Source organism: Crotalus tigris, unplaced genomic scaffold (genome assembly GCF_016545835.1).
Source record: "Crotalus tigris isolate CLP2741 ecotype Arizona unplaced genomic scaffold, ASM1654583v1 scf7180000017731.4096049, whole genome shotgun sequence".
Lineage (NCBI taxonomy): Eukaryota > Metazoa > Chordata > Lepidosauria > Squamata > Viperidae > Crotalus > Crotalus tigris.
In genome coordinates, this window is record NW_024096599.1 from 1,108,581 (window position 1) to 1,122,230 (window position 13,650).

At 39.6% G+C, this 13,650-nt stretch overlaps 1 protein-coding gene across 21 annotated transcripts in view; it reads left to right on the plus strand.

The window, feature by feature from the left end:
* Positions 1-4,086: 4,086 nt before the first annotated feature.
* PTPRM (protein tyrosine phosphatase receptor type M) overlaps positions 4,087-13,650 on the plus strand; it is a 482,202-nt gene continuing 472,638 nt past the window's right edge. For 15 of the 21 annotated variants that reach the window (XM_039339174.1, XM_039339176.1, XM_039339175.1 and 12 more), the window contains exon 1: positions 4,087-4,493. In XM_039339174.1, the coding sequence (XP_039195108.1) occupies positions 4,421-4,493 (73 nt within the window). In that variant the 5' untranslated portion in view covers positions 4,087-4,420. The remainder of the gene's footprint in view (positions 4,494-13,650) is intronic. The other 6 variants (XM_039339186.1, XM_039339196.1, XM_039339191.1 and 3 more) reach the window with 1 other exon arrangement.

The window sequence follows — 13,650 nt, forward strand, 5'->3', positions numbered from 1 at the left end:
GTTTTGGTTTTATCTGTGACTGACATTCTGCTATCACATGAGATTCCACTTCCCACAGTCTATAGGGAAAGATGAAGTGGTTTCCATGAGTAAACTTTTTTTCTGCAAGGTTCAGGCTCAAGAGGAAAAAGTGCAAAGGCAGCCATTCATAACGCTTGCTTCTCCACAAGCAGCAGAGCATAGGCGGCTTTATATCTAGTCACTTTTTTCCCCTACAACTTTTCTCCAGCGGGTACTGCAGGATGGCTATGGCAGAGGCTGAGATAGTTATTATTTATCATTTGACAATCTCTCCTTACAAAACATACTAGTACATCACCTGCTTTCCTTAGAAAATGAACGTCATTTCTGCATTGTCTTTCCTTCATTTGATGTCCTCCAGATCGATTGGGACTTTCATTCCCAGAATTCCCAGCTATAAAGACTGAGCTGTCTGGAAAGGATCAGGTTGAGAAAGAAATAAAACAGATTCTTATAAGACAGGGGAAGTTTGAAGTCTGGACTGGTGTTGATGCAGTTGGTGTTTACTTAGTCATGGAGCTATTTAAAAGATTATATTAAACCTCTGTACAACGCAAGGACTTCATTATATATCTTTTAAGTAATCATGATCTGTTATATAACAGTCTAGAGAATTTGCTTTTTTAAAAAATAAACATTTTACTGGTGAGTTCTTCTATTGAAATTTAGAACTTTGCACTACGTGTTTTGTCTAGTGGTTAAGGTATTAGGCTAGAAACTGGGAATTTTAATCCCATCTCAGGCATGAGGTCACCTTGGTGACCTTAGGCTGGTCGTTTTCCCTCAGCCCTAAGAAGGAGGCAATGGCAAGCACTTCTCAAAAGTGCAGGGACTAGTCCAGACAGTTGCCAGGAGTCCAGACTTCCTCAAAGGAAAAAAACTAGAACTGATACTGTAGTTTAATTTCCCATAGTTCATGTATATGGAGGTCTGTTGTTATGGCTCATTAAATCAACTCTGCCTACTGTTGATTAATGAAGAAGTTCATGCAGATTTCCTGGGAACAATTTGGAAGTGGCTTACTAGTACCTTCTCCGTGGAGTTGAGCCAACACTTTTTCCAGTTATGTCATGAACCCTCCTCACGGTCCACACAAATCTTAAAGTACAGCCCTTTTGCAAATGTGTATGCTTTCATGAATGAATTTAAATAAATTAGGGGTCTTTGGTGCTCTCTGAGCTTGTTTTCTTGCAGACATTTCATTACCCAAACTAGGTAAACATCATCAGTGCTTAAATAAATGTCAGACAAGTTGTTTTTATACCATTAAACCATATATACGCATCAGAATTTCCTGATATTTCATTATTTGTTCCTGATTAACTGAAGAGATATTGAGTCTAGAAAGAGTACAGAGAAGAGCAACAAAGATGATTAGGGAACTGGAGGCTAAAACATATGAAGAATTTTGGAAGGATTAGGTAGATCCAGTTTAATAAAAAGGACTAGGGCTGACATGATAGCAGTGTTTCAATATCTAAGGGGCTGCCACAAAGAAGAGGGAGTCAAGCTATTCTCTAAAACAGGGGTGTCAAACTTGCAATGTCATGTGACGTGTCACGACATATCATGACTTTTTTTCCATTGACAATGGGGTGGGTGCAGTTTCGCTATGATGCATTTGGCCCATGGGCCAGCAGTTTGACACTCCTGCTCTAAAACATCTGAAGGCAGGAAAAGAAGCAATGGATGGAAACTAATCAAGAAGAGAACCAAGCTAGAACTAAGGAGAAATTTCCCGAGTTAGAATAATTAATGAAACAACTTGCCTCTAGAACAGTGGTTCTCAACCTGTGGGTCAGGACCCCATTTGGGGTCAAACGACCATTTCACGGGGGTCGCCAAACAACGCAGTCCACCATTTTTTCCCCCTTTTCCTTAGCTGTGCTACTCCCTTTTATTCTAATGGCTTTTGAAAGCCAATAGAATAGACTCTCTTGAATAGAGTCTAATTCTATTGGCTTTCAAAAGCCAATAGGAATTATCCACGCTGTCTCTGCCCTGCTGAGCCCGCCAAAAGTCACATTCTGCAAACGGTGCTGCACCAGTTGAGTAGTCTTCGACTTACGACTGGTTGAGTAGTCCTCAACTTACAACTGGTTGGGGGTCGCGGCATTAAAAAGGTTGAGAACCATTGCTCTAGAAGTTGTGAGGTTTCTAAGAAAAGATTGGATAATCATTTGCTTGAAATGGTATAGGGCAAGGGTGTCAAACTCGCAATGTCACGGTATGTATCACTACATATGGTGACTTTTTTTGCCATTGCTGGCAATAGGGTGGGCGCAGTTTTGCTATGATGCATCCGGCCTGCAGGCTGGCAGTTTGACACCCCTGGTATAGGGTTTCCTGCCTGAGCAGGGGGTTGGATTAGAACAGGGGTCGGCAACCTTAAACACTCGAAGAGCCACTTGGATCTGTTTCCCACAGAAAACACTGAGAGCTGCAAAAACTTGCGTGCGCATGCACATGTGCCGGAGGAAGGGGTTTGAAGAGTTTAATTAAAAAGAAATAGAGGCTGCTGTGCAAGTTTTCTCACTCCCCCTATCTCTCTCCCTCTCCGATCTTCTGCTCACCTGGCCAGCTGGCCTGACGCTGTTCTCTGACAAGCTGACACACATTCTTATTGGGCTGGCTCTCTCCTGCCCTTGGTCTGTCAGTCCTCTTCCTCCACTGTGTGTGTGTGTGTGAGAGAGAGAGAGAGAGAGAGAAAGAGAGAGAGAGAGAGAGAGAAGGAAGGGAAGCGCAAGTGCCTCTCTCTGTCTCTCTCTCTGAAAATGGCAGAGGACTGGGAGCCACAGGAAAAGGTTCAAAGAGCCACATGTGGCCCTGGAGCCGCGGGTTGCCGACCTGTGGACTGGAAGACCTCTAAGGTCCCTTCCAACTGTCATTTTGATAATCTCTAATCTGACATGTGCAGTTTAGGCTAACATCCCATAATAAGTATGGGGTGTGCTTAATTGGCCATCTGGGTGTTTTTAATATGCTAAGGAAGAACTTTTTAATTATGGACTTTTGAGGGGGAAGTTGATTACCCTCTAGGAAAAAATGCAGCATTATCTTTCTTAGTTCCAGTTTGGACCTATTAACAAAATTACCAATTACAAATCCACAATCTGCCAGCTAAACTAACACTATCTCTTTAACTGAAGTATTTGTGGTCAGCCTCTTTAGCTTTTGGAATTTTGATTAAAATATCTTTGGTAAGTGACAAAGTAGGTGTTGGCTAACTGCTGATTCCAACAATCTCTTCATCAAGCAAAAGCATAGGCCAATTAAAATGGACTTGCTCTGACTGAAGCTAATTCATGGCTCACTTGCAAAAAAACCCAACCGCTTAATATTTTGCTTAATAAATTAATAGGCCAGGAACCCAGGCCCTCAAGAGAAAACTGCCACTTTAAACAAAAATATAGACCCACAAGATATATTCTGAGCTTGCACACAGAACGTTTTCTTTTAAAGGCCACAAAAGGGCCTGCAACAACCAGAGTAACACAGCTGTTCCAAGTTCTATATTGAGTTCATCCCACCATTTTCCATCTGCTGGGGTCAACAGGCTCCGCTTTAAAGCAGGCCGAATCATTGTTTTGTTTGCATTTTCAAGTGTCTGAAAACATGAGGTTGCTACACCAGGTCCATAAAGTGAAGTCTTGAAATAATTTCAGGTTTTGTCTCTAAGATAGGAAGACTATGACTGATCTGTCCGGCTTGTATTACACAAACTTGCCATAGTTTATTCTAAGCACGGGACTCCTTCTTTCCTGCTATTTCTATAGGCAGCTCCTCTTTTAGCGCCTTTTGTTTTCCTTCGCTCGCTGTTTTCTTGCTTGAGTCCCCGTTCACACCGAGCCCTTTCTGCGCGGAGCGGCATTGGACGAGCACGCCTGTCCCGTTACGGTAGCTCTTTCCTCCCGTCTTGCTTTCCGCCTCGGAGAAAGAGCAGCGTCTTCCGAGTGGCCAGCCAGGCCGGCGGCTGCCGGGGGTGCTGCTTCTGTCGCCGCCACTCGCCCTCTAGCGGGGGAAGGCTGCGCTGTCGGCGGCTGGGCGTGACTTGGCAGCTTGCTCTCCGCTGCCTGCTCGCCTGCCTGCCGGGGGGACCGCGAGTCAGTGCGGGGACTCGAGAGCGAGAAGCGACTTGGTTGCGAAGACGGCGCGGCGCGCTTGGCTGAAAGGCTGCCGGCTGGAGCGGCGCAACAGGAAGCGCGGGCTGGCTGGAGTTGCCTGGCCGCCGGCGGGACTGCTTGGCAGCGCGAGGAGTAAACGGAGCGGCTCTTGGAGCCCCCTCTGCGAAAGGCGGGTGCCGTCCAGAAGGGGCCACGGAGGGGGCTGTGGCGCCTATTCTAGCCTCTTCCCCGAGCTGGGAGGGCCGGAGAGAGGTCTTTCTACAAGGAAAGGAAATATGGGGAAAGTTGAAACTTGCCTCCTGACTTTGGCTGGACTTTTGCTGGCAACGAGAGGAGAGACGGTCACAGGTAAAGACACCCATAGCCTTCCCCCCTCCCCCTTCCTGTGCGAGCCTGGGCTCCTGGAGCAAGATGTGCATGGGGAGTCTCTCACGGGTGGGCTACCGTCGGGTATTGGAAATTATTTTTCCCTCGTCGGGGTGTGACCTCTGGAGCGGCTGCCAGCATGGAAAAAAATAGCCGGGGTGGGGGTGGGGGGAAAAGGGGAGAGACGCCTGGAAGCGAGCAGGGAAGTTCCAGGCGCGGCGGGAGGGAACCCGTTAGTCTGGCTGTCTAGTGCAAAGTGCAAAAGGAAGGGGGAGAGACTTGGATCGAGTCTGGCACGTTGGAGCCAGCCTCGGAGAAGCGAAGAGAGAAACCTTCTCAGCCAGGAGATCGGGACTTCGGCCAGGCTTTCGGTCGAGCTTTAAAGGCGGTTTAAAGCCAGAGCTTTAAAAACTTTCGGCTGGTGGCCAGCAGCTTGAGGGCGGTGGCAGGGAGGTTGACCAATTCCGAATTCCTTTTCTTTTCGGGACGCTCCGTCCAGGCAGGGCTGGCGAGGAGATGGATGTTTACCACTGCACGCTCAGCTCGGTGGGCTTCTGGCGAGCAACTGGCAGCGGAGCGGAAAGGCTCCGCTGCTCAAAAAGCATCTAGGCGCCCTCTGGACCTGGCCAGCTTGCACAGACACAGGACTGTGTGTTCAAACCCTCTGACAGCGATTGATAACATGGCTGGAGTTGCAGAAAGAGATGCATCTCCGGAGCTGCACCGAAAGCAAATGTGGCTCCTCTAGAAATTGATAGGGCCGTTTGCGGAGGCAAATTTGGCTCCTCAAGAAGTTGACGTTTGTGACAACTTACGACAACAAAAGGAAGGCAGCATGTGTGCTTTGTTTCCTTCCCTTCGCTTCTACCAGGATTTAACATCTACCAATTGGTGACAGTAATATTCATCAAGGCATAACTTTTCTTGTAAATAAAATCAACCTGGCAGCTTTTTATTTTGGCAACCTTTCTGCTCTGCCTTTCTTTTCTGTCCTGGGTCTCCTCCCGCTATGTATAGCAAAATAACAAGGTTAAATGACATGTGTATATGTTTGTAGTGCACATCTTCCTAATTTTGGCCTGTAACTGGGTTGCGAAACAAGACATAGCTGGAAGGAATGAGTAACTTCAGACTGTTTGGCTTTCCACACAAAGCTTGAACTGTAAAAACCTATGGCCGAAATTGAAGACATCTGGGTTCCATGTTGTGTGTTCTTTGATCAGGAGCGGAAGTAGGACTAGGACTTTGCTTGCCTCTATTGCAGAATGCACTAACTTGGTCTTTGTGTAACTAAATTTTGGGTTTTAAAAATCCACACTTTATTCTGTTGAAATAGTCTAGGTTAATGAGAATGTTCTAGGAAAGCTCAGAAAATGCAAATCTGTGATTACTCAAAATTCTCTTTTCCCATTAATTCAGGAGGTTCATAGGTGCAAAAGGTGTTCCAAAGTTTGCCTCAGTGAGAAACACAGCATTGAGGAAAAGCTCCCCCTGGTTACCTCTGTGGTTTCAGTGATCTTATGCATAGCTGTGAATTATGTTCAGTGTTTCTATTACTGGAAATCTTCAGATCCATGCTTTAATTAGCTCTTGTGTTAAATAGCTATACCTCACTGCGTAGTTATATAATTTTCTTGATGTTCTGTCAAAACTGTTGAGAAAAATTATTTGGATGTTCAGAGTTATGTGCAAGTGCCAACCAATAATACTGCTGTCCTTACTTTAATAACAATACTGTTTTAGTACATATCTATAGTGTTTGATGTGGTATAAACGGATTTTCATGAGGTGAGAATACAGATATTTTTGTAAGCTAATGACTTCTGAACCAGTTACATTTGTTGGAAGTGGACAGTTCTATGCTAAGTTGGCTGTTCTTACAACTATCTGGATCAATCTTTCTACAAAATAGAAAGTGCTACATATGTTATTATTGACTGTTTGTTCTAACTTACTGGAAGATGAAGGGGTAATAGAATAATATTTTGTATAAATATATTCATTACAGAATTAAATCTTTTGTGGTAATACTCAACCATCAAAAGAAATAAGCAGAATGTTGAATTTTAGGGAGAACTACACAAGAGTAGCTAATTATATCCCTCTGAAAGTATCATGATATTCAAATAACAAATCTTTAAAATCAGAAATGGGATTTAAAAACTTAATTTTCTTTTTTAATACTGCATATTGAATCTTAAATATAATTGTCATTATATCCATTAATCTTTATAGTATGACTTTGGAAGGGAAATTGTGAGCAGGGAAAAAAGTGATATGGTAAAAAGACTGCTTTAAAGTTTCTGTTTCTAAACTGTCAAGCAATTTTTGAAAAACAGATCAACAATAAAAGTGTTGAGTTTTTCTGTGAAATTATTCAATGACAAATTTGGTATTCAAGCCCCTGATATTTAAGATAGTAATGAGAATTGATTGCAAGGTCCAAGATTTTGTAAAAGCTAATGCTTTCAGATTATTGAAAAATGTTTACATTTTCATCCGAAAAAGGAGTTTTGTTTCTTTGTATGAGACTTTAGATGCCCATGGAATTTCAATATAGTTAATTGGCTAACCTATCCAAATAAGTTTGTATAACTTTATGCAATCTTATTTTAAATTAATTATTGAAAAATGGCTATTGTGTAATTGCTGAAAATTGAATATTATTTCTAGGCTGCAGTTTTGTAGTCTGTTTACTGGATAGGTTATCTATGTCCCAAAGAAAAAATATTTTGAAAAGCTGAAGAGAGTCTTGTGATGATCTCTCATAATCATGGAATATCAAGAAAGATGCGATGGAATTTGAAAATCAGATATATTTATAAAAGACTTAAAAAAAACATCTACCTATGAAACAGTATTTAGAAACTTGGTGCTTCTTGTTATAAGTTATGCTTGTCCTAGAAGCAGAAATAACAGCAGTCTGTTATTTGACTGCACAATTACTTTAGAAGTGGCAAACAACTAAAGCTTCAGTCCTGAAACCATTTATTCAAAAGAGTTAGAATAGCATGTTCACATTCTAATTGTGCTGTCAGAATGAATTTTTATTTCTGTTTAATGATGTATTTATGGGCTTCTACTAATACGTTTGAAATAATGTGAAAGGTAAAAAAAAGTAATGAGGAAACAGTTTAAATCCTTAATTAATTATCTGTAGTGACTTTAATTTCTTACAAGGTATATTTATTTCTGTTATTTGTTTTAAACTGAAAGGTAGAGTAAAATCTACTACATAACAAAGGAATACCTATAAAGAAGTCGTGATTGAAAAAATAAATAAGCATTTGAAAGTCATACTGATAGTGTTAATAGCTTATGTAAATACATTAAAATTAAGAGCAATATTATAATATTGTTGAATAAATCCTTGCAATAGCCAAGCCGTAGTTATTAAAATATTTTCTTGATGTAACCCATAAGTTGTTGGTAAATGGAGTACATTGATGTGTATAAAAATTCTAATCCTGCAGCCCTACATTTGGTTTAAATATAAGTTAACTTGATTGTCAAATTCAGAAGTTTCATTGGATCAAAAATGGCAGAATTATGACACAAAAGCTCTATGGACACATCTGTAAAATGGGAGATAACCAAAATAATGCCATCTGTACCAGCAATTTAGGGAATATCAGCTTTATTCCCAGGGAAGTATGTTTCTGTATGTTGGACATTTTTATTAAATAGTGCTGGCCTTCTGTGTGTGTCTGTGTATTTGGGTTGAAATATATGGACTCTTATTTAAATGTAACAAAGACCCTAGGCACTATAAGAAACTTGGACTAATACATTGAGAGTGTGGTCTAAGTGATTTATATTACCTTCAGCTTAAACTGTGTTGAGAAAATTATTGTATTTGCTATGCATCTGTACGTGGAAATGTATTTCTCTATGTTTGGCTAATAATTTAACTGTCATATTGGATTGGTCAAGTGACCTCAAAGGAAAGCAGGTAGACCAATGATTATTCCATAACTATAGAGTACTATAATAGTTAAGGGATAGCTAGAATCTGGAAGACCCTAGTACAAGTCCATTCAATCCATGTAAATTTACTGGATGACTTTGGACCAATCATTCCCTCTCAGCCCAACCTACCTCAGAGTGTTCTTGTTATGGGACAACATGAATAGAGATAATCATAAAAACTGCCTTGAGATCCTAGAGGAAAATTGGATCACATGCGTTACAATTTAGAATAATATGACATTTCATCCATGACATAAGATTTGCCATAGTCCACATAGATGTGCAACATATTTCCATCAGTTTATTTTGTGATTGTTTCTAAGTGGTGTGAGAAACTAAGATCCAGGTCCAAAGTCCTTTGTGGACATTATGTTGTTGCAAAATAGTAAAAATGACAAACATAGGTTTACCTTTATTTTTATACAGCCATAGGAACTTTCTCACTGTTTTCACTTTTGCCTTAGATGTAGAATTCCAGTGGTATAGGTTTCAACCACATTTTTGTTTTCCTAGTTCTTTGTTTCTTGCCTATGACAGTTGTTAGGTGATGGTGCTAATGCTGAAACTATATCAAACTTGTCTTGTATTACTTATTAAAAAATAAAGTTTTCTATTCAGTCACTGATTAAAATGGCACTGTTATTACGATAATATAGAAGAGAAAAATATACCCTTCAGCCTATTACAAGGATGTAATTACACTGAAGAATTCCTATAATGCATCTTTGATCTCACAGTTAGCTATCAGATTCTGTAAGAAAAATTACAGCCAAATATTTATTCTTTTAAAGCATTAACTGTTGATGTCATCTTTTAGAATGACAACTGAAAAGTCTTGAGTTTACTATATAGTTATAGAACATGTACATATTTGCATATTCTGCTTCTAGAATCATGTAATAATTGAGAATAGCGAGAATACAAAATACCCCATGTATTGTTTGTCTGAGAAAATGTTCCAGCCACTTGCGATGTGTGTACAGATGACTTTCCCATTGGGAACTGAATTGAGATAAATTAACAAACTTGCCAAAATAACTGACCTTCAAGCAAATAAGATGCTGCAGCTCCTTGAAAGAAACTGTTGCATTCTTGATCAGTATTCAGCATGCTTTGATTTGGCCATATAGCCCATTAGTTTAATATTAAAAAAATATTTAATTAACCCATTCTATCATTCTTGTAGCCAGATTACTTCCATTTAAAAGGCTATATTAAAAAAAACAAACTCAAAAATATTAACTAAGTACTTATAGATTCTGCAAACTTAAGTTGAACTTAAGCAATTTTCAGAACTTTGTACACTTCAGATTTATTGGAATGGCAATCACCGGAGCCATGCTCACTGGGAATTGTGGGAGATGCAGACTGAACACATTTGGAGATTGTCACATTGTGGAAAGCTGAATTGGTGTTTCTTAAAGGAGTGCCACATGTCAAAGTACTTTAGGTAGCTCAGGGGCTAAATGAAAACAGCAAAACATAAAATAAGAACAGGTACAATCTTCCTGGACAAATTTCAGTAGACCTAAATAAGTTATTTTGACATTTATTTATTTAAATTTAAATTATCAATGGACTTCTGGCACAATCATAATTTAAATAACTTAAACATTACTACACTTCTGTATATAACTATTAATAATTAATCCTTTGCCCACAAATGATATAAAATAAAAACAATAAAGAATACATTATACAACTTTTCACTGTGTACTATTTAATTCTATAGCAGTTTCTCGGTACAGGTTTGTTTTAGTAAATAATGCCAAAATATTATTCTGAGTATTATTTGTACATTTTGTTTTCTTCCCAGTTTTCTTTTACATCTGCTTTTCTTATCTAAGTTTGTATGTCAAAGGAATGAAATCTTTCAGGGACAAGATTTTGTTTGCTGTGATCTACTGCTGATCACTAGGTGTAGCTGCATCTCCAAATCCACTTTCCTAAACCTGGATTCTAGGTTGGATTGACTGAATTTGGTGTATTTTAAGCTTAAGAGATCAAAAGGTTTTAAACGAATAAATAATTTCAAATGATGATGTGTACCTTTTGGAAAGAAAATAAAATGAATATGTACACATTTGTGATTAAATATTTACTCTTTATCTGTTTACCTTATACTTCGTTAATAGTTTTAACACAGAGAGAGAAAAATGGATTCCAGTAAAAATGTACATTTTTGGTGAAATAGTATTATAATATCCCATTCTACATGAATTTCTGCAACTTTCAATGTCTTGTGCTAAAAGTGTAGCACTAAATAGTTTACAAAAATATATGCCGTTCAAAATCACTATATACAAGGGCAGAATAAAAGCAATTTTTAATGTTGCTTAAGATCATTTATTAGAAAAATATCTGCCTATATGACAACCTTTTTTGTACCATTCCAAAGCTCTTTGGATGGTGGTTCTTTTAACATTATGTTTTTTTTTTTTACTGCTGAGTAATAAATTCCTCATGATCTGAAAATAAAAGAAGTATTTATTCAATTTTTATCCTGCCTTTATTACTTTATAAATAACTCAGGGTGGTGAACGTAACATTTCTTTCCTCCCATTTTCTCCCATGACAACAACACTGTGAGGTGATTTGGACTGAGAGAGAGTGACTAACTCAAAGTTACCCAGCCAGCTTTCATCCCATAAGACAGAATTAGAACTTACGGTCTCCTGGTTTATGGGCCAGCTCCTTACCACTACGTTAGACTGGTTCTCCTCAATAACTAAGTCACCTGAGTTTTTGAACTTCAGGAAGCAAAATAAATAAATAAATGTAAAAATTGCATAGGGCCATAAAGCTCTTGGGCACATTCAAAATAAATGGATGGAAATCAAGTACAGTGTTACAGGATTGTTGTTACTTATTTGCATGTATGGCTGTCTTTTGAATATATAATACAAGAAATTCCATTCTTCAGTTTGGACATTGCATTGTAAAACTTGTAGTATCAGACATACAACAAGCAACATATATCCAAAGAACATTTGGAATATATTTAAAACACATGATTAACTAGTTCTACAAAAGTTCTATAAAAGTTCCCAGTGACGTTACAACTACAGTGGGTTTGCCCTGTGGTGTTAATTGGAATTCCAGAGCTTGAGTGACAATTAGAATAATACTGGAAGTGTAACTGTCTTTAGAAAGGATATTCATACCAATTTGATGAAACTGACAACTGGTCTGTATGAGGTGGATCTCTGAGAGAGAATGATTGATTGAAGGTTACTCAGCTGGCTTTCAAGGCTAATGTGGAACGTGAACTCAAGAGTCTCCTGCTTTCTAGCCTGATGCCTAAACCAACAACTAAACCTGATGCCTAAACCAATAACTAAACCAAACTGGTACAACAACAACAGCAGCAGCAATAAAAAATTTGGAACGGACCTTGGAGGTCATCTAGTCCAGGGCTTTTCAACCTTTTCACTCATTGTACCACTTTTAGGATATGGCAATATCCGAGTACCACCAGTCGCCTAGCAAGGTGTCAAAAATGTGATGACCAAAAAAAAAAAAGAGAGAGAAAAAGTGATAAAGTACAGGTAGTCCTCAACTTACAACAGTTCGCTTAGTGACTGTTCGAAGTTACGATGGCACTGAAAAAAGTGCCCCCCAACCATAGCCGAGCAAGATACCTGCTTGCCCACCCGGCGGCGCTCTTCCTCCTGTCTGAGGTTTTCATTGTTGTGAGCATTTCTGTTGAGGATTGGCAGCGGGGGTGGGGTGGGGAGATGTTTGGTTTTTATTCCCCCCATCTGCTGGGTAGTTGTAGAAGGTTTTGGTCACTTCACATGACCCTGGGACACTGTGACCATCATAAATATGAATCAGTTGCCAAGCATCTGAATGTAAATCACAAGACCCTGGGGATGCTGCAACATTCCAGCTGATCGGCGCTTCTTCTGGGCTCAGCAGAAGCACCAGGATCAGTGCTGCTTTCCAGCTGATTGGTGCTTCTTCAGGGCTCAGCAGAATCACCAGGATCAGCGCCGAGCTCCAGATGGAGCCTGGCGCCGATCGTGGCGCTTCCACTAGCCCTGAGAGTTCCGAAGAAGTGCCGATCAGCTGGAAAGCAGCACTGATCCTGGCACTTCCGCTGAGCCCTGAACCCTGCAGCTCCAGCCATTTCTGGCTCAGGCTTGTGTAGTGCTGCCACCGGTTCAGCTCATTCCGCTCCCCTGCAACCACGTACCACCTGCCAGGTGCCAATGTACCACAGGCGGTACCTGTATCATTGGTTGAAAAGCCCTGATCTAGTCCAACCCCCTGCTCAGGCAGGAAACCCTGTAGCATTTCAGACAAATCGCTGTCCAGTCTCTTCTTAAAAACTTCCAGTGTTGGAGCATTCACAGCTTCTGGAGGCAGGTTGTTCCACTGATTAATTGTTCTAACTCTCACGAAATTTCTCCTTAGTTCCAGGTTGCTTCTCTCTTTGGTTAGTTTCCATCTGTTGCTTCTTTTCCTGCCTTCAGGTGCTTTGGACAAGAGCTTGATTCCCTCTTCAAATAAAAGAAATAAAATTGTTCTCATTTCCTACATGTGATCAGGCTCTGCATAGGTCTTTTATTTCTTTGTTTATTATATGATACTTATGTTATGTATCAATTGACTGTTGTAAAAATTTTACAAAAGATTGTCATTCATTTTATCAGTGGGAATTATATGATCAGAGCTTATATTTCCTCTGTATAAATGCTTTATGTGAAAGGAACAGATAGAGAACATGAGAACCTACTTAGCATTTGATGCCATCTGAAATTTTAGAAGTTATTGTTAAGAAGAAAAATGGATTGCATTACAATTTAATATTCAATAGCAAGGTTTATTCAAACTCCTCCTCTCCTCTTAATTGCCAAGGAGGTGATAACACATTGCAACGTATCTGGAGTGGATTTAATTGGTTCATTTGTTTTTAGAAAGATTGAATGGATATATGGGCAGAAAAAGATAATGGGCATTAATCAGTTAACTTTTCAAAATAAACTTGGAATTTGAACCCATAGCTGTTAAGAGATTATTAGAAATAGTATTATCAGTGATTATTAATAGACAGGAATTGAGTGACAACTTCTAGATTGAAATGAATTTTAAACTGAAACACAATTCTCCCCCCCCCCCAACTTTCTCAGCATGGCTCTGCTAGTTGCTATTTTTGGAGCCAACT